The sequence below is a fragment of the Prinia subflava genome, chromosome 19, assembly GCF_021018805.1.
Source record: "Prinia subflava isolate CZ2003 ecotype Zambia chromosome 19, Cam_Psub_1.2, whole genome shotgun sequence".
NCBI classification, from domain to species: Eukaryota; Metazoa; Chordata; class Aves; order Passeriformes; family Cisticolidae; genus Prinia; species Prinia subflava.
In genome coordinates, this window is record NC_086265.1 from 9,948,255 (window position 1) to 9,969,557 (window position 21,303).

The following is a 21,303-nucleotide window of genomic DNA, read 5'->3' on the forward strand; positions in this document are numbered from 1 at the left end:
AAGGCACGTTTACCATTTAGCACTACTAATTACTTTTTAATTGATATTTATACTATCATTATTAGGCTGACAGCATGCTCTACTACACTCTAAATTACCACTCAGGAAAGAGCTCTTAGAGCCATTGGGGAGAGTTCTGGGACTGTTCAGGAGCTGTCAAAAAGGCAAGAAAGACCCTAAGAACGAAGAGGAAGCTAAAAAAGGAAATAAGTTATGGAAAAATATAAATCTTTTTAAGTGTTTTATCAGTTCCTGTCCTTCCCATTCACCCAGGCTGGTTCCACAAGGAGTAAAGTTTGATTGGAAAAGAAGTGGTGAGATATGGTAGAGATCTGAACTGACTTCCACATGAGAACCAATTAAACAGACTGAGGCTCTTCAGGGCAGGAGAGAAATGGCTGGAGACAAGGTTATGACAGATCTCTCTAACATCATGGAGTGCATGGAAAAAAGGTGATTAGAGAGTGGTTATTCACAAGTTCCCTTGACACCAGATTTATTGCACACCAAATTAAATTATCTGGCAGAAAATTTAAAGCAATGGGAAGTGTTTTCAAGCATGATTAAATTTAGGAACTCATTGCTACAATATATTGCTGGAAGTACATTCAAGTGCAAACACAATTTAACAGAATAGAAGGGAAAACAATTAATGGATTACAAGTACAGCTGCCTTGTAGCCTCATACCCCAAATTCCCAAATCTTCATGTAGCTCATAGAGACATAATTTTGAGAGAACGCACAACCCTTACCCACATGTGCACATATTTATATTTCAAAGCTGGGAAAGAGATTCTGTAGCAGGCAGATAATCTGTAGATACAACTGAGCGTGACTAACAGAAAGATTTCTTTTAAGAATTCACGACTCAGTACAAAGCCTTTTGTCCAAAGGTACCTTTACTTACACAAATTGGATTTTTCAGTGCTTGGTGGCTGAGTGAGGAGCTGCATTAGTGCAAAGGTTTAAATGTTACATCATGCTGACAGAGGTAAATGTTGAAGGTGCAGTGGTGGCAGCTGTGGTAGAACAACAGGTCACTGCTGAGGAAATATCATTTATCACTCAGTCCCCACCCAATCAGTCCAAGGTTTTACAAAGCAGATTAGAGTTCTAAGCTTGCTTTCTTCACCCCATTTTAAGAAAAATTAAAAATCTCATTTTCCACAGACAGGGAGTATATGATCCAAATGTACAAAATACAAGCCTAATTTTTCATGGTTCTTGTGTAATGAGCAGTGTGTGTATGCAGACCAGTTCAGATGACACACATTTTCTTCACAATGCAAAGGAAAATGTGGGACATGTATGAGAGATTAAACACTAACCGGATTTTTTTTTTCCACAAAGCTTTCCAGACAGCAGTTTAGCTTTGACTTCTCCATAAAAAATGTATTTTTTAAAAGAGGATAGAAGTACTTGTGCAAAGGATCTTCCTTATAGAACTTATTCCTGAATTTGTGCCTTTTCTTTGAGGTTGATCAATGCCTCTTCAACTGATTTATCACTGTTAGATCTCTGCAGAACAGGTAAATATAGTACCCCATTTCGCAGATGATTAACTAAGGCATAGAAATCAAAGTCAGATGAAATTACTAAATCCTTCTTTGCTTTTTTTCTCTTTTCTAATTAATGTCTGACTAGCTCACAGCTATGGAGGTTAATATTTTAAAAATATTATTATTAATCTAGACAAGCTTGATTATTTGTCTTCAGTTTCTCCAGGTGGAGATGAATGAAAGGACCAGGCTCTTCCAAGCAGGGTTCTGACTTTTACCATGTAGAAATATTTTAGGCTGCTATTTAACACAGCCACCATTCAGCAGCCATTTCCTCTTCTGTACACAGTGCTTCCCAAAAAAAATAGGAAAAGGACTTTTTGAACTTGGGGATTACAGCTTCAAGGCGTTGTGTGCTCAGGGAAATGTCACTCATTGCCTTGTGGGACACACCAAGCACCTCGGAGGATGATTTAGGATTTGACAGCTAACACTGGGATTTCTGCTAAGGAGTCTGACTGGTGTTTTACTGCTTGAGTGGTTGGAGGGAATAACACAGAGACAATGGGTGTGTCTGTCTCTCCCGGGGAATGGCACCAAAGCAGGAATGAAACAGCAGCGGGAAGGACAACAAAGATGTTAACTTCAAGACAAACAGGGAGTTAAACTGACTTTGCAAGTGTTCCTTGGAGAGGAGAAGAAAAGCATTCACCTTACAGTGGGAGGCAGAAAAAATAAAGGGTATTTTTGGAGAGAGATCTGCTCTAAGAGGGGGAGTCTGGAAACTGCAGCCAGTGAAGGGCTGCTTGAGGATGTCTGGAGTGGTGGTGGATGCTGATAAGGAGACACAGAGATGTAATTAGATACCTGATGGTGTTAAATGCATTGAATTCCACATGACATTTAGAAAAAGAATGGCAAAGTGATACAGTAGATTTAGGAATTCATCAGACTTGATAGTTTTGCCACTAGCACAGCATGGCACTGAAAACAGACTTTCTACATAGTTTGCTCAAATCTACCTTATTTTCTAATATACTATTTTTATAAGCACCTAATCTAAAAAATATTTAGTGTCCTCTACCTAATGGCTAGGGGTTTTCACAGCTGAAAGGACAAAGCTTACCTTTTCAACAGTGATTAATGATTTGGGTGCATTTGTATTTGGGCACCTATCTTGAAACCTGTCTAAAAATCTATTTTTCTTTGAAGAAACTTGAATTTGCAGAAATACTAAGCAGCAGGTTTCCTTAGGATGTCTCATTCAGGCTAGCATATGTGGCATCCTCTCTGGAAGGGAGAGAGCAGTCACTATGAGTTGGCAAGATTTCACAGAATATTTTTTGGCATCCCTACAGGTAAAACATGAAGAGGTGTCAAAAGGTGTTCATAAACAAAAAGATGATTAAGAAGGTTGGACTGCAGGTATGTTACCTGATGGCTTTCTGAGTGACAAGGGAAAGCAACTCATCAGAACAGAGTTTATGCCTTTTTTTTTCCTTTCTTTTTATCATTTTTTTCCCAAACAGCCTAATTCAGCATTCAGTAAATTCAGATAATATGTGCATTTTTTTTTTGCATGGGTGTCAGAATAACCATTTTGCTGCTGTGCAAGCAGTATGTACTTTCAGTATGGAAAATACTCCATAAATCTTGCCTTTGCAAACAGAAGAGCTCCTGTGCTCCAGCAGCTTTGTAGAAAAAGCAATGTCCTATCTTATTTCTGTGGAATTGTTTCTCTTTCCACCAGAAATAAGTAGTCTCTCTGTAACATTTGCAGCTAACATGAGGTGTGTTTCCTCATCACTCAGCTCTGTGGTGGTTTCCACATCTATAAGAGCAACATGACAAACCATTTTTACAAACAGACTTTGCTGGAGTTGTTTTTTTTCCCCCTTGAGGTCAAGAGAAATAGGTTTTATACTTGGATGGCCCCATCAAGTGTGTAACATTAAGAGTGTTTTATCAGCACCTGTAGAATGTCTCACATCCTGGAGAAGGCACAGTGTACATTATTTTAAAGGTGGTTATGTCCTGGGGTTTGCTGCCAGAAGAACTAGAGTGAACTTGCCATTCATTAAGGACCATGAGAGTAATGCCAAGGAAGCAGCGGCCCAGAGGGCAGGGTAAGGGCACAGGAGTGGTTCTGAAGCTGATGAGCTGCACAAACTCAGCCCTCTGCATGCAAAGCACTTGGCATGCAAATGTCAGGGAGCATTTTCTGACACGAGAGCAGCGCAGGCCATGGAAACCTTGCAGCACTTTTAGTACATCCCAATGCAATGTGAGGGCACTTCCCTGCCAGGATGTGACTGGAGTGAAAGATTATAACAATCCAAATTCAATGTCATTTACCATTGTTAAAAACATGTCAAATTATTCCACAAATATGAGTTTAAAAAACCCTGCCTGTACATTATATTATTCAGATTTTTTTTGTGAGAATAAGAGGTCTTGCTGTATGTTCTGAACAACACTGCTGCTTGCCACAAAATGGTTACCACAGGATGTCAGTTGTAGAATTCTGTCTTGCTTTAGCTGCCCTGAAAGCTCTTCCATTAAAAGCAAATCCATCTCATTGCCAATATGAGGCAGAAGATCATGAGGAAGCAGCTTGATTCTTACATGACACCCCAGTGAGCCTTGAGAGGTAGGAAGAGACTGTTTTTTGTAACTCTTGTAACATAACTCAGCTTGCTTTTGATCAGATTTTGTTTTTAGGCCATTTAAAGATGAAGTTGTGTGGTTTGCCATTAAAATAAAAATGTAGGAATGATGATGGACAGTTTTATGACTGTGTGACAAAAAATACATTACAGGTTAAATATTTACAGCAGTGTTTTGGGGTTATTTCTGAATGACTATTCTGGGTATATACATTGGGTATATTTACTCTGGACATTGTAATTCTTTTCACACAAAAATTGAATAATAAATTCAGCCCCCACGCAGTTTGAAGGATTTTCTTACCTACACCCTCAAGTTGATATAAAATGTAAACACTTATAATATAATTGTAAAATGGGGATGTATACAGGATACTGCAAAAGCAAAAGCTGGTGTTATTGCCCACAGGCTGAACATCAAATATGTTCTTCACATTCATTGTTTTCTGCCTTCTTTAGCGTGTTCCAGTTAACTCTGCAGAAGTATGATCATGTTCAAAACACAGCTTTAAGTTTTAAATTGGTTTTGGTTGGGTTGGGTTGGTTTTTTGCAGCAGGCAGGAAGGGTGGTATTTTCAGAAATACCAGGCTCTGAAACAAATGAAATATTTTGGAAGCGACATGGAAAGATTAAGGCAGCTGGGCATGAGAACTGAAAGAAAATGTGGTAAAGATGGACAAAACTGATAAGGAGGCACAGAACCCCTGGGTTGTTTTGGCTTTGCCGGCACAGAACAGACATGTTCAGCTCTCTGTGCCAGCCCTGCCCTGCCAAGGGCTGCCTGTGAGGACTGAAATCTCCGTTTCTGCTCCGACAAGGCTGCTCACCCCTCTCGTGGACACACAAAGCCATGGCAGAGGCGTTGCTTTCCCCAGGCACTTGTCTCGTTTACAGTGGGGCTGGTTTTTCCATGCTCTGCCTGCCAAGGAAGCTGAATCACAGAGGAACACTTGACTGCTGCGTGCTGCTTGTCTTGGCTCTCTCATGAAGTGAGAAAAACAAACAAATATGAGCAGTGTAGTGTAAGAATGCACTGAGCAGAACTTCCCTTCTCAAAATAGTGCATGGAGGGGCTGTAAAAGGGCTGTGTGTGACATGATTCCAGTCACCTGGATAATCCACCCCAGGATAATAAGGATTTAGCTGTACATCCACACCAGCACTACTGAGTGTAGAACTGGCCCTGCTGAAGCTGAGAACCAGGAGCTTCCTTTTCTACTGGTTTAATGAGGAAATATCTCAGCCCTTTCCTCCTGTCCCAGTGACACGTATCCTAAGCTGGTGGGAGGCAGCTCTTCCTGATGATGTGCTGCCAAATCCTCAGCCTTTGCAATGGAAGCCACAGCCCAGTCATGCACTGACTAGAAAGGTTTGGAACATCAGTCTTCAGGACTGTCAAAGCAGCAGCACAGGATTTAGACAGAACATTTTAAAATGGCAATCTTTTCACAAGAGTTTTATTTTTATTGTAAGGTGTAATTCTCCTCCTGTATCTCTGCATTCAGAGTGAAATGGTAAAATTGCAGAGCACTTACATCAGTGAGATTTATGTCAGCACATGGAGAGAGGAGAATGATGATAGCACAGGGAAAAGGGATAGTAAAGACAATCAGAAAGTGTGTCAGAACAGGCACTGATTGCACTGCAAAATCCACAGAGGCCAAACAAAATAAATAGAGAAAAGATGAAGAGGACAAATCTATAGTAAAATGAAAGCATTTGTTGGGATTTTATTATTTCCTTTCATACCCAAGTTTGTCATCCAGAATGCGATGAACAATAAAAAAATCTTGATTTCAATGCCCAGCAAAGGGAATTGGTGCTCAAGTCCAATAAAGTAAAGCTGTTTTGCATTATTCGCTTTAGAGGTGCCTTGCAGCCCAAAACATTCTATGATTCATTCAGAATTACACCGAGTGGTGCATTCCCCAAAGAGCCATTTTTTCTGTGGAAGTTATGGAGGCTGTGAAGTGGCAGAAATGCCAGGCAAACTCTGAGTTATTAATCAGACATGCATTTGTTCCCAAAAGCTTATCTTTTATTGCTGTTCTTTCTGCTAAAGGTTTCCTGCATTGCTTGCCAGACTCCCAGAGTGTGTGAAGGGTGACCATTATGTACAGAAAAACTGGAAAAATATGGAAGAATCCTGATTTGAAAATTCACCCAGACACTTTTTCAAATGTTCTGGCTGCTCTGCAGGTGTGTTCTCCAGAAGTGCTGCAGCTGTGGAGGTGAGAGAAGCCCAGCTCTTGATTCCCTGTGTGATGAGGGCAGACACCTGTAGGTGAAATCCCTGCACTGAAAAGTTACCAGATCAAATCATTTAGGATCTCATTAAATGAGGATTCATTTTTTACAGGACACATTGAACTCTTCAGCAAAAAGATGTTATGACAGCCACTGCCCTATTAATCAGTATCATTCGATTAATATGTCATTGTTGATGATTTTATCACATCAGTGTAAGTGACATCTGCCATAAACTGTTAGGGCACTCGAGGAGAAACATTAACTTGTGCTCTGGAAAGGGAGTTGTTCGCAGTCATTGCATCCACGAGCTGTTCAGGCTTTGTAAATTGTCACAGATCCTGGAATTCTGCAGATACCTTTGTTTTACTTCAGCAACGCTGAAAAAGCCAACAGCTCCCTCTCAAGATCTGAAGTTGGGCTCAAATCTTGTAGTTCTGGAAGTTATGAAGAGGAGAGGAGAGGAGAGGAGAGGAGAGGAGAGGAGAGGAGAGGAGAGGAGAGGAGAGGAGAGGAGAGGAGAGGAGAGGAGAGGAGAGGAGAGGAGAGGAGAGGAGAGGAGAGGAGAGGAGAGGAGAGGAGAGGAGAGGAGAGGAGAGGAGAGGAGAGGAGAGGAGAGGAGAGGAGAGGAGAGGAGAGGAGAGGAGAGGAGAGGAGAGGAGAGGAGAGGAGAGGAGAGGAGAGGAGAGGAGAGGAGAGGAGAGGAGATTGGCGGCGTTTACCCTGTGCAGTATAACCAGGTACCTCTGACCAAAATGGCAACGATGCCACCTCGTGTTCTGTGTGCTCATCACATCAGTTGTTCCCCTGAATGCGGGACCAAGAGAAATCTCTCAGAGGCAGCAGTTTATTTTGCATTTTACCGAGTGTTATCGTGCCTTAAAAAGGCAAAGTTTTAGCACCCAGCACGTCCAGAGTTCAGACTTTCTGTATTGTCTTGATGTTTTATAACATTCCTCTAACAATACCTATTTGATGGGAAGCATCTACTCAGTACAGATAACTGATTTCCATATCTAAACAGCATTGTCTCTATGTGCTCTTCAGTTTTGCTCTCCTTTATACAAAAATAGCCCAAACACAGGGTAGTTGTAAGATTTTAGACTTTTTTTTTTTGCATTAATTATTTTATATTTGTTATTCAGTTGAGGGACTTGGCATTGAGCTTATTCTGTAGTTATTTCCTGATTATGGATTAATTCTTGCCTTATTAACATCAGTATTGAAAAGCCAAGCATCATTAAATGCATTTCCCAGGTTTCCAGCTGAAAGTACATTTTACATTTTCCCCTGATTACCTCAGCATATGTTTGCCATCACCTTACAGGGAAAGGCAGTAGAATCACACCTCTGAACTTGCAGACAGTGATAAATATGTGATATTTGTGAACCTGTCTGGGCTCAAATGTGTATTTCCTGGTGGGTCACAGTTGCTGCGTGATGGAATTGGTGACCCAGTGACTTTCTCAGCTGATGATTTTAATCAGCTGCTTCCCTGCATGTCAAAGCTTCCTGAGGGCCCACTGGGGAGAAATGCTGTTTATCCTTCAGCCACAACAAGGGGATCAAGGCCAGGTGAGCACAGTGACCACAGATGTGTAATATTTTACTGATTAACGGCCTTATTTTGTCCCCCCTCATTATCAAGAGGTAATTGCTTCTCAGGGAAAAGAACCAAGAACACAGATTTCTTTGACTTACAGACATTAAAGTGTTGTGCACCTGCTTTCCTCTTTCTATATGTGGCGGTGATAAATTAGCATTTGTACAGGTAAAGAAGTAATATTTTCCCCATCCATGCCTTTCTTTTCCTCCATCTCAAAATCGAGTGGAAACACTTCCTTCCAAAATCCCTGTAGGCCTGATCTGGTGCTCAGAGAAATCAGTTGCAGTGATTCTGGCAGATAAGCACAATCAGGTCTCCTTCTGATCTCTGTAACCTCAATTCCACCATTTGTTTCTATTTCTTTTAATTTCATTGCAGCCCTCAATAGGTTTTAAGACCCCCCATGTGAAAAAGGCATATTGTATATGTGGCTCTACGCAGATATTTACTATATGTAATCTGATAGATAGAAAAGTTATACTATATTAACATTAGAATAATGTAGTGAATGTAGTTTTGTAATTAACAATAAGTTATAGTACAATAGAAGCTGTGTATGTGTGTTATATTTTTTTGCTCAAGAAGAAAAATTCCTCAGCACAGAGATAACATTCACAGAGGCCCCTAAACCTTCTAGTGAAGAAGAATTTATGGCCTCTTATCCACAGAACCTAACTTTCTCAAGGACGTATGCTCTCATGCGTTCTTTTAATTAACAGAAAGCTTTTGTGACAAGAAACAGCTGAAAATTACTTGTTTTACGTAAGATATGAATAGTCATAAACTGAAGGCTTAAAAAAGAAGACTTCTTTTTGTTCTGGGCCCTTCTCCTTCCTAGCCTTTGTCTGGGAGGGAGGGGGGACAAAAGCCCGGGCTACCTTCTTTGCTTTTATTGTCTCATTATTTGTCCTGTCTCTGAAAACTTTTTAAACTTTTATTATTGCATTAATATTTTTGTAACCAATTTTTATTCTTTATTAAATATTCATAAATTTCAAAAAAGCGAGTGATTGGCGTTTATCACACCCCAGTACTGCTGTTCTTCTGGGATCCTTCCACCATGATCTGGGTCAAGTTTCATCATCAGGGCTGTTGTGTTACCCTGTGGCCAACAAAAAGAAATCTTAATTTAGCAGCTTGGAAGCTCCTGGTTGAACTGTGGTTACAGAAGGTGGAACCTTCATCGTGGTCCTTTCTCACTGTATGGAACTGCAGGCAGAGTTTGTGAAATTTCATTAATAAATGAAATTTACTTATATATCATGTATTAAAACATGGAAACAAAGGGGCTTGTCCTCAGCTGGAGGGCACCAGCCATGCTGCCAAAATCCAAACTTTTTGCCAGCTAAGGAGGCAACCTAATGTGTCTTCCTGCATGTAAGATGAGAGGATTGTGCCAAATGTAATTAGCTAATGTCTGAGCAGCTCTGTGAGCTCCCAGAGCAGGATGCCAGTGTGAATGTTAGGAGTCTCTAATGGTTTTGTATCTTATGTATGCTTTTGTTTGATGATGGCTCTTCTCTCTCCTATTGCCACCACATTTCTCCTCTAAAAAGAAAGCAGATTGTCTCTTTTGCTTCTGCAGCATCAGCATAATGAAAAATTTTCTGCTTCTTTTGCTTTGAGGTGACAAAGAGCTCCTCTGGAGCAAAAAAGCAGCTTTCCTTTTCCTGCTTCTAAAAAACTTAGTTTCCTGAGGCAAAGGATCCTTAGATCCATAGATCCTCAGCTCTGCTCAAGTCTTTATTTTCCAACGTAAAGGACTGAAACAGAACACTAAGAGCTCCATACCCCGATAAAAGAGGATTTGGGCTTTTTAAACTTCTGAGGGCTTTTTCCTGCAGGTATCTTAGATTCTCCCAAATACTTCCATGAACAATCTCAGAGTCTCAGACTCTCAATTTCAGCAGACCCTTGCAAGGGAGGTTCCAAGTAACCCATTTAACACCTGGAGATGCACCAAGAGTCCAAGCAGCTTGCTAAAGGTCACCAGAGCAGATCAGCGTTCTGTCCCATCCTGTTCTGACCCTCTACAATTTCAGCTGATGGAGCAGTCACTAACAAATTCCACTAGCCAAAACAAGCCATGAAAACTTGGGCTGGTCCCTTGCTTGGAGGGGATTCAGGCAATGAACTGTTTCCTGCTGTCCCTTCCCAGTGTCACTCAAACCCCTCCCTCCTCAGGTTTCACCTGTGACACTGAAATAAGAACATTTGCGTGGGTGTCAGTGGGTAGAAAGCTCTGGTTGCATGAGAATTCCCTGGATTTAGGGCTGGCAAGTGCTACAGGAAAACTCATCAATTAAAAGAATAAGTAATGCCTCTTTCAGCACTCACTCTTCCCTTCTGCTTCATAAGGGTTCTGAAATTGTCATCTCTGTTCTCTTCTCCTAGGAAAGATTTACCATGGTAAAAAATAAGCCAACCATCCTATTTTATCAACAATAGTTCCTCTGTGTTTTATATTGGACATAAAAAGCAGCATCTTATAAATAGGGATTATAAAATAAACATCTCTGTCTTTCTCAGAGATAGGCTGTTTTATTGGAAAGAAATGTCACTGGAGGGGTATTCAGAAACTGGGGTGCATCTTCCCAATTGAAATTTCAGATTTATATATCACCACTCTGTTCTGCCATCTTGTAAATTAATGGTACCACACCAGCCCATTAAAGAGATGGAATTATATTTAGCCTGGCACACTAATAACAACAATTCTTTCTGTTAAGTTTCAATAAATATCACTGTTGTAGCATTGCAGAAGATAAAATCTCAGGCTTACAAACTCCAGGCTATTGGGGATCAGCTCCAGCTCCTGTCAAGGCCAGTGGAAAGATTCTTGTTGACTCTGATGAGTGTTGATGACTGTAAAATCAGAACAGATTATTATTACAAGTGTCTGATCTCATAACCAGCAGGTTGATCTGGTAACTGGGTCTGTGTAGCCACAATCCGACACACAGAACACATTTCCCAGTAGGAAAGCTGATTCACCACAACAAGAAAATTATCAAAGACAGACAAAGATGGGACCAAATACAGCTGGGAAGAATTCTCAGGAGCCCCAAGCTTAATTTTTGTGATTTTGAATAACAAACAGCTGATCACGAGGAGCTGGGAGGAGGTACCAGGGCCTGAAACACCCTGAAATTGCCCTGTTTCTTATACTCTTCTTAATAATCCTTCACTGAACATAAAAAAACCAGCTGTAGATGCATTTTGATCTACCTGATGTACTATAAGTCAGATCTTTGATTATTCTCCAGTTGAAAAGGGAAATAAAATGTGTATTCCACCAGAAGGGAAAAACTCACTCTTGCACAAAGCACAGCAACCTTGAAACTCTTTCCCCTCAGAACGTGCCTCCCCAAGGAGCTGGAATGCTCCAGCTACACAAATCCCCTGCAGGCTTTGGGCTGATGGGCATCATCATTTGGGCATCATCCATCATCATCATCATCTGGGCATCAGCCCCACATAATAGCATTATTTTTAGTGGTGTCAGTCCTGATGAACAATGTCCGTTTTCAGGATTCTGATTTTCCATTGTTGATCCAGACTTCTGCAGTGCATTTCACAGGGGCAAGGTTAGACCCCAAAGTAGGGGAAGACTGAAAAGAAATCCTTTTCTCTTTGTTGACATCTATTTTTCCCCCACTGGCGAATGGTTGTTTCTTTCCCATGTGATTTATATGGTTTGTTATTAGGGCAGCTGTATTTTAGTACATTACATTGTAAATTACACCCAGCCATTAGATAGATTAGATAGATTTGGTCATTGTGCCATAAACTGTAGCAGATTTTTAAAAGAACTCCATGTGGCTGACCACTCCAGCATCTAATTTATTTCTAGGACCAGGTTACTGTAACAGTCATCAAAATGTTGAACACAGAGAGTTCATTAGAACATTTCTCAGAATATTCCAGCAAATCCTTTTCCTTTCAAAGGCTGCTGTTCCTTACCTGTGGGTCTTCAAACCATGCTTAGAGAGGAGGGCAGGTTGAAGCTAAGGGAAATACACATATTTTGTAATTAAAACTTTGCATTAAAAGTGAGAAGGGACAATCACAATGTCCAGCTGTTCCCATTTCGTGTAGGAAAAGAGGAAGAACTGTGACACACATAATCTAAGTGGCTGAGAGAAAAATGGCAGAAAACCAAGCTTTTGCTCCTGTAAAAAACCAGACTTGATTACTGCAGGCTTCTAAAAAGAATCCAGGGCATGAGCAAGGGCTGAAAGTTGTTCAGCTTTTTTGGAAGCCCTCTACAAATTCCAGGAGAGTTACCAGATTTTCCTCACATATCAAGTGAAAAAGAAAAATACTGAAATTATTAAACAAGACAACCATTTAGCAAGGAAGCTCTGTGGGGATGAGCAGTGGGCAGTCAGATTCCTCAGTCATAGGCAAGGAGCTGAGAATATTTCTCTACAATTGCAGTTTTTACAGCTAAAGGGGAGTAAAAGCCCCTCACCCTCACAGAAATCCAGAAGTTTCTACACCCTCTGAGTAGCCCTCCAAGGAGCTTCTGCCCTGTGCCAACAGTGCACCTGGATTTTTGACAGTCATGGAGCATAGCATGGCAATTCTGTCCCAAACCAGAATATTTTGGGATATTATTTATCAATCTGATGTGCTGGAGTCTGTACCACAGCTTGTCTTGATATCAGAAGACAAAGGTAAACATTGAATCATTGAATTTGTGCATTTGAACTTTTTTTTTTAAATAGTGATAAATGTAATGTATAAATTAGAAAAAATAACAAGGTGCTGTTACATTAACAAGCAGATTATTTCCTGGTGGGTTCCTATCCCACAAAGTGTCTCACTTGCTTTGTCCTCATTAAATGATCTCTGATACAATAATTACCTGGGCCCTGGGCCATGTTCACCAGTGCACCCGAGGCCACTGCAATTACACTGAAATAAAGCTGGAGTGGCCTTGATCAGTCAGATGCAAATTTGAGGACTGTTCTAATTACCGTATTTGGGAACCCTTAATGAAAGGAGAGTACGGGTGTGGATGTGTGAGAGAAAGAAAGATGTCTCCTTTGGGATGCTACACAATGGGAAAGTGCTAGGTATATTAAATATTTATAGGACAATTAGTATTCAGCTCCTCCCACTAGTTCAGATGTGAGTCCAGATCCAAACTTTGCCTAATGGGTGTATTTAGCCTTTTGTTCAAGACCTATCCTGCTTGTAACATAACTGTGCACAGCCCTGCCTGTGTTTTCCTGTTGCTTGTGTTGTGTGAAGTTGGAGCTGACCCAGAGAAGTCTGTGAAAAGATTCCAGGCTGACTGTGGATTGGGAATTAATTAAACTGACTGTGTCAAATACCTTTATTAATGGAATATGAAATAATATTAAATAACCCAAAAATATTTCCAGGAACATTTGAATTTGTGAAAAACATTCAAGAGAGGAATCTTCCAATATTTGCCTCTACAAATCAATTTGTAGTTTCTTTAATAATACCAATACCACTCAAGTTGGCAAAATTGTTCAAATTCTTAAACTAACAAGTTTGTTATAAATGGTTTTCGTGAACTCATAGACAATAAATGGTCAGTACTGTTTCCAAAATGCTGAATTCACAGCACTGCATTGCACAGCCACATCTGAAATGAATCCTCATAGCAGGAAATCTGAAAAATTAAGTGTCCAGTTTAAAAGAAGCATATAAATGAGAAGGTATCTGCTGTCAAACTCCCTTGTAGTAGCTCTCCACAGGAATTCTGAAGGAAACTTGACTGAGCTGAGCTTTGATGCTCTGTTTTCAGAGCATTAATGTCAGGTAAGATAAAATCCTGCCCTTTCAGTGCTACAACAGACTGTCTTGCCAGTCACAAGGAGAAAAACTTCCAAGAACATGAACTGGTTTGCAGGGAAGTGGAGCACTGAGATGAAACCAGGGCTCCTCCCAGCACAGCACAGGTCACCCACGGCACTGAGCAGATGCCCAGCGCTGTCTGAGCTGCTGGAACAGATCCTCTGATGTTCATATCTGACTTCATCAGACAGGGCAGAAGCCAGGAGACACAGTGGAAAAGGACAGATCATGGAAAACACCCAAAGACATCTCCACATGTGTCTGAGCTCTTGCAGACTTGCACAGTCAACTTATTTATTGACTTCAAATTGTGATAGCATCCAAGAAGGTTGTCACTGAATGAAAAAGCAATCTCAGACTGTGAAGGAAACTTTTATTTTTATCTGAACATTTCACTGGTCACATATTCATTCACCATGAATAATTTACCAAAGTTAACAGCTCATCACAAATCTTTGGTATTGGGTTTAAACCAAGAAAGACATTTCTCTCACATTACCTGTTACAGCGTCAGTGTAGAGAGTAGAGCCCCACAGCCACTCCTAACTCACAGAAATACAACAGCAAAACCAGTCCTAATCTATAATTTTTAAGGAGGGGAATGTGCATCTTTCCAGTCATTACACTTAATTTAAATTTAATTAAACAGTTTCCACTGTTTAATTAAACTCTGTCCACTTCAAAAGCAGGAACAATGAGCTGTTTCCATTGCATACTGTTGACAAATAATTTGATTCATACATTCATTTGGAATTACCAAATGAGAAATAGTTTGAACAGCCTCCCAAATCTCTCCCTTTTCATTTCTTCTCATGCTTAAGTTTAGTGCTCTCAACACATCTGAACAAAATGCATCTATATACAAGCTTCACTTTACAAACAATGTAATCACCTGAAGAGCAGCTAAGATACCAAAACATCTAAAACTAAAATGCTGAAATGCATCATGGATGTTTCCCAAAGCCTGCCAGTAACCAAAACTTTTAAAAACCAAATTGTGAAGGTGTTTGTGTTTAATGCCCCAGGAAAAAAAGGAGGGTGAGATGGAATGTTTTTTGCAGCTGAAGTTCAGGCAGAAGTTAAAAAGACAGTTCACCTCAATTCACTATAAATAGAGGCTTCCAAGCAAAGACCTATGCAAAGGAAATTTGGACACCAAAATGTACAAAATGTACTCAGTGAAGAACTGATTTAGCAGTAGACCTGCAAAGAGGAAAAGCTGGAGACACTGGTTTGCTTGGCGGGGCTGCCTGGGAACAGCCAGGGAGCCATTTCTCTCCAGTGGATGCTGGAGTGACACAGATTTCCTTACAACTTCACAGCACCAAGAACCAATAATGCAGCTCTGGCTTTGCTCCTTCATAGCCACAGTCCCTGAGTTTGGGAAGTGTTGCTAAGGGGCCAGGCAATCCTGAGGATGGGCAGCCAGCAGAGAAGGGAGGTTCTCACATGCTTGGCAAGAGCAGAATAACCAGATACAGAATTGTCTTTGAAAAGAGAAGGGTGGGTTAGTTTCCCCCTGCTCCCCTGCAGAATATTTCTGTACAAGGACTTATTAAGCCAAGCCAAAATACTACTTTTTGGAATATGGGAGGCCTCCATCCAACCTCTTGTGTCCCATCTCCAGGTGTTCCCTTTTTTGGGTAAGGGAAAGAGTTATACTGAGCAATGTGACAGAAGTAACAGCCCTGCTGTGTATGCATAATTCAAACCCCAAGGGCTTTCCTCTAAAACAGGGATGGATTTTACTATCATGAGATATTGTGATGAAGTATATAAGAACTTTAAATTATTTGTGCAATGGATGCAATACAAGAATTTTAGGCACTGAATTACTTCATTCCAGTTTATATTTTTTTCTTCCCGTAGAAGGTAGGCAGGTTCTCTGTTCTCTCAGGAAGGACAAAGCATGGCTAAATGTTGGGAAATGGTGACAGTACCTTTTTGTCAGGTAAGTAGAACTCAGCTTGGAGCCTGACGTGCCCTTTGACTGTTTCATGTCTGGACATACAAGTTAGTCCCAAAGAACCTCTGGGTATTAAACTGCCATTTTTGGTCTTTATGTGGACTTGTGTGCAGACACTGGAACTTCATTCCAGGACCATTGTGAGCTGTGAACATGCCTTTGAGGAGAGTCCTACCAGCCAGGAATACAGCAAAATGTGGTGGAGAGACCATATTCCACCTTACAAGGAATCCTGGTGGCAAGCCATAGCATCTGAAATCAGGAGAAGACCTTTCAAAAAAGAAAGTATTTTGCAACTGTCATGTCTCTGGCCCATCTGCTTTGCCCATCGTGATGAGCAATTTATCCATGATCTTGCCTTACTCATATCCCTGGAAAAGTCGCTGCTCTGTGCAGAGTGATCAGCTTCTCTTTCAGGTTTCAGCATGAAGTGCAAGGCTGTAAGCAGCAATATTGGGTACTCTGACTCATTCCCTTGGAAGGCTATTTTTATGATTGTTCATGGAACTATATCTTAAAGCTCTCAATTCACGTTCTTAAATCACTTTCACAGCTTTCTGCTGAGCCGTCTCAGCGCTATGGTTCTTCCCTCTGAGGTTACAACCTCTCCGAGGCTCTCGGGACTGGAACTGCCCTCCCTCACTGCAGCCTGCGAACCCAAACTATTGGCTGAGGACCTCCTTCCTTTTCCTCACCTCGGTAAGTGGCTACAAGTCAGTGCCGTTTAAAATTTAATCAGTCTTGTCCTAACGGGACACAGTTCTTGGATTTTAACCCACCTTCTACACAAACCACTAAATTCAGCCACACTGACTGCCTCCCGACAGAACCTTTATCTCAAGAACCTCTTAATGAGCTCTCATTAGCACAAATTGGCCCTGAATATCTCACCACTTCCTATCGTCTCCTTTCTCTGCAATCCATTAGCATCTGTTAGCAGCCTCGTTTGAACAATTAAACTTTAAGGTTTCTAGAAACACACAAGAAACACCAGGTTCTACTACTAGATCTGTGTCTTTGAGAGACCCAGAAAGGGATTCACATGGTGCAGCTTACCAGAGCCGAAATTCTACCTGCACTTCATTGTCCTCAGAGAAAGATTTAACATAGATTGTTGAAGTCACTGGTAACTCTGCCAGTCTCCAGATCTCTCTCTTGGAGGTCCCCTGGAAAAGCACTAAAACTCAATGTCTCATGTTAAACAGGAGGAATCTACACCGTTTCCTCACAGCCCAGGGTCACATTTCTCTGGCTGATCTCTGCACACAACCTCACCTTCTCCTCAGAGGTGATATACCACAGCTTTTTGTTGCCTTTGTTTACATCCACCTTGGATGGCTCAAACTGCCCTAAGCAGCTGGATTTTCTCATCCACGAGCCTGAGAACAGGTTCTTGTTTAACTGTGTTTCAACCAGCAGCAGGCAAACTCAAACTCTGAGCCATTACAGTGGGTCCTGAAAGTGTGCTCGTGGATTAAAGGCTTGAGGGGCCCTGGAAGATGCTGATCCCTTGCAGAGAATATGAACTCCATCCCTACTGAAATCAGGCCCAACAGTAATTGTGTGGTGTGATGTGAACTGCTTTTCCTGCTGACTGTGTTTAAAATCCCCTGAGAAGAAACAGATCAGAGATTTTACAGCTGCACAGAGCTTGTGCCTGAACATTAATGGCTATATTGGCAAGCAGATGGAAGCTGGTCTTTCTTACTCTTTCCTAAAGATGTACAGTCTTTGACACTTTGATAGATCAGCAGATTCTCACTCCATGTTATATTCCAGACATGCAGCTGGGAGACAATTAATGTCTGTGAAAGTGAAAATACTGCACCTTTCTTCCTTTGAAAAGTCTTTACTCTGTCACATCTTGTAGAATAACACCCAGAACAGGGAAACAGTGGCTCCATTCAAGTCTACTGCGAAACTCCCAGGGATAAAAGCATCTCATTCATAAAGCTGTAAGCACACTTTACTATATTTTGTAACCTTAATTAATGAAATTCTCTCAGGACTAGCCAGTGAGAGCAAAATCTCAACTTCAGCCTTCATCTGACCAAAAGTCTCCATTTTGCTGGTACAGGTGTGAAGGTTTTTCTAATATCATACAGCAGGAACAGCCTGTTCCTTTCTCAGTGTAGGGTGCCATATTATTCCTCACCAACTTCAACACCATTATGGGAGTAGATCTTTATTTACTTGTGGTTGTTTGGGGTTTTTTTCCCCATATGTAAAGTTTTAGACACAGTATTCATTCCCTTGCTCCGTTTTGTGCATCCCCCAAAGTGGGTTTCACGTTACAGACGTCATGTTCAGTAAGGACTGAATTATTTGCCTTAAAATTGACCGTAATGCTTTAAGTTCGTTGGTTTCTGCTGCTCTTCAATGCTTTTGCTAAGTTCAGCAAGAGGCTGCGTTTAGGAGATGGCAAATTCAGTCCAGATGCGAGGAAATGGCTTTGCGTACTTTACCCCTCTTGCTGAAGCAGCCGGGACACTTGGAAACGCGAGTTTAAGGGCGCAGCGCAGTTCTCCCGGGGGTTGTGCAAACTTGGCGCAAGTCCTTTAACTGCGGGCGCTGAAGAAGTTCCCGAAAGGCCGGGCCAGGCGCAGGCTTCGCTCCCCGGCCGCGCTGCGGCAGCGCCGGGGGCGCTCCCGGGGCCGGGCAGGAGCAGCGCGGGGACCCCGCGGCGCTGCCAACCTCGGCGGGCGGCGTCGGGCTCGGTGCGCTTCCCACGAAGAACAGCCCGTGGAGCCAGCCCCGCGCTGAGACCCCGCGGCAGCCCCCCCGCCCCGCCCGGCCCCGTCCCGGGGCGGCTCCCTTGGCTCGGCGCCGCTCGGTCCCGCCTGCCCGGAGCGCTGGGCTTTCCGCGCCGCCCGCCCGCCGCACCGCAGCCCCATGTCCGCGCTCCCCGCCGGCGCCGACATCAAGCGGGCTCTGGAGAACAGCCCCGAGACCAACATCGAGGATGAGCTGCCCGACGAGCCGCAGCAGCAGCGGCCCAAGAACTACCTGCTCCTCAGCATCCTCGCCTGCTTCTGTCCCGCCTATCCCGTCAACATCGTCGCCTTCGTGTTCGCCGTCATGGTGAGTAGCACCTCCGGCTTGGGCTCCGAGGGGCCACCGCCGGCCCCGGCAGGGAAAGGGGCATCCAGCCGCCTCTGAGCCGCTTGTCCCGGGAGCCTGCGGACACCGGGTGAGGCAGCGAGCCCGGGAGCATCAGGCAGGGGCTCCACCGAGCTATCCCAGCAGCGGTGGAAAATGTGGAGTGAAAGGCAGCTTCCCCCAAGTTTTCACTATCGGGCTATCAGGTGGCAGGTTTATTCCAGTTAATGGGGTTTGTTACACCAACTAAGTCGCACGATGAACTGGACACAATATCTGTGTGTAAGTGTCAGATGGAGAACGGAAATCAAATTTGGTTTCTGCTTTAGCTAATCAAATCTAATAGAAGTGCCTTTTTTCCAGTAAACAGGCTCCTTGATACTATTCATTAAATAATACAGATAATGGTAATGATTGTAGGTTGTTGGCAATTGCCCATGTAAATTGAGTATCAAACACACTGAGAGAACAGCCTGACTCCTACAATCTGTAATTGATACACATTGTCCTTAATAACCCAGCAATCCCCTTAACTTCCAAAGGATTGTTGGAACAGAATCTCTTCCTCTGAGTTAAAAGTTGCAGAGTCAGATGCAGAGTTTTCTAGTCATATACATGATCAGTGTTATCAGTAACTCTGCAATGTATTTCTGTTGTTTAGGAGCTGAAAAAGGTTTAAAACATGTTGTGTATTTTCATCCTTTTCTCTGACAGCCAAGCTGAGAAGGTAAGTAAAAATGTAGTTATTTCTTTTTTCCAATTAAGTATAAGAACAGCTAACTATGTCTAAAATATCCCAAAACACATTCTTGTAAAGTGTGAAGAGTAAAGACTGGTGAGAAATCACACTGCTAACTTTGAAAACTACTATTCCAAAGCCATTGTTCAAGTTTTGGGGTTTTGGTGAGGTTTGTTTGTTTGGGGTGGGGGTTTTTTTGGTGGTTGTTGTTGTTTTTTACTTAAGTATTAGCTGTCTTTTTTGTTTGTTTGTTTTCCCTTCTGTGTTAATTTTCTTTGTTGGTACCTTAACTATACAATATGCTCTTTTCCATATTTTGGGAAGATTTGGTTCTGCTGGTACTCAGCATCCTTTCTGTCCATGGACACTGAGGGTGCTATATAAAGTAATGAGAGCTGATGATCTGGGGCCGGGAGCGTCTGTTCACTGTGACACTGCTTTCATCAAGGTGCTAGGGCTGTACAGAAGTTAACTGTCAAGGACACAATTTGGCCTCTAAAGATTTTTGCACCCCATATGGAGAAATCTCCACCCCCAGCCTGGTTGAAGTTCATGCAGGCTTCTGGAGTCAGGCATCAGTAAGTGTCACCAGGGGATATGAAGGAACCAGGGTGGGAAGAGCACTTCCTGAATGCTGAACAGCCTGTGCAGGTCTCAGCTGCCCACTCCCTTACAGGGGGAAACAAAACCCAGACCAATAACCTCTCCTGTCTGGGAATAGCTTCTGTTTCAACAGCATCCTACCTAAAACCTCTCATTTTCTATAAAAATAACACGTCCAACTTCTTTACCACAGCCTGATCCCCCTGCCTTTCCAAACTGCAACCTGTAACTGCTGCATTATCCTCAGCTGCAGGTTCTGCATTTTAGCCTGTGCTGGTTTTATTTTCACTTCTCCTGGGATCTGCATCCTCCCTCCCTTTCTCAGCTGGACTTGCTAAAGGTTAACACTGAGAGTGGTTTATTTTCTTTTTGTGTAGAAGATAGCTTTACAGTCTGCAGAGCTTACCTGAGATCTTGGGTCAGACTTAAAGACCCTTACAAGTAGATTCTCTACAAATTTCCATTTCTTAAAATGGGCCTAAAAGGGAAAGTCCTATTGGCCTCTAGAGAGGGCATGGTTCAGCACCCTGTGTACCTGTGTCATGTCCTCCTTAACTGTTCTAAATTCAGACAATGTTTTCACTCTAAAAGTAGAGTCTGGGCTCTAACACACCCCCAAAATAAATGACAGATTTGTCTTCTGTCTCTTCTGCTGCCCCATTTACAACTCCAGCACTGGTTTCCTCACTTCTTTCTCACCTTTGGAGGCTCAAATCTCACCGTTACAGATCTTACCTCCTTTATTTTATTTTTAGAATAAACCTTTTGCAAGTTCTCCTTATTGCAATAACAACCTTTCCTTGTTCCTTACCTGTCTGTTTCTCATGGCAGGGGTCAGAGGAGAGCTGGTAGAAAGGACATTAATGGCACCAGTGTGTTGCCATATTGGCATTTACAAGAGCCCTCCTCCAACAAGCCACCCTCAGGGGTGAGCATTGCTCAGCATTTTTGGCAAATGGAGTTCTGTTTTCCCCAGGACTCCTGGCTGTGGGATCACTGTTCCCAACACCCTTCTGCAGCCACAGGCAGATGCCATCAGTT

The 21,303-nt window shown here is 42.3% G+C and overlaps 1 protein-coding gene across 1 annotated transcript in view; it reads left to right on the forward strand.

Moving 5' to 3' along the window:
• The first annotated feature begins 206 nt into the window (after window positions 1–206).
• TMEM233 (transmembrane protein 233) overlaps window positions 207–21,303 on the forward strand; it is a 33,138-nt gene continuing 12,041 nt past the window's right edge. Inside the window, exons 1-4 of the mRNA XM_063416128.1 lie at window positions 207–453; window positions 2,859–2,925; window positions 6,230–6,398; window positions 16,375–18,902. Coding sequence (XP_063272198.1) covers window positions 18,714–18,902 — 189 coding nt within the window. The 5' untranslated portion in view covers window positions 207–453; window positions 2,859–2,925; window positions 6,230–6,398; window positions 16,375–18,713. The remainder of the gene's footprint in view (window positions 454–2,858; window positions 2,926–6,229; window positions 6,399–16,374; window positions 18,903–21,303) is intronic.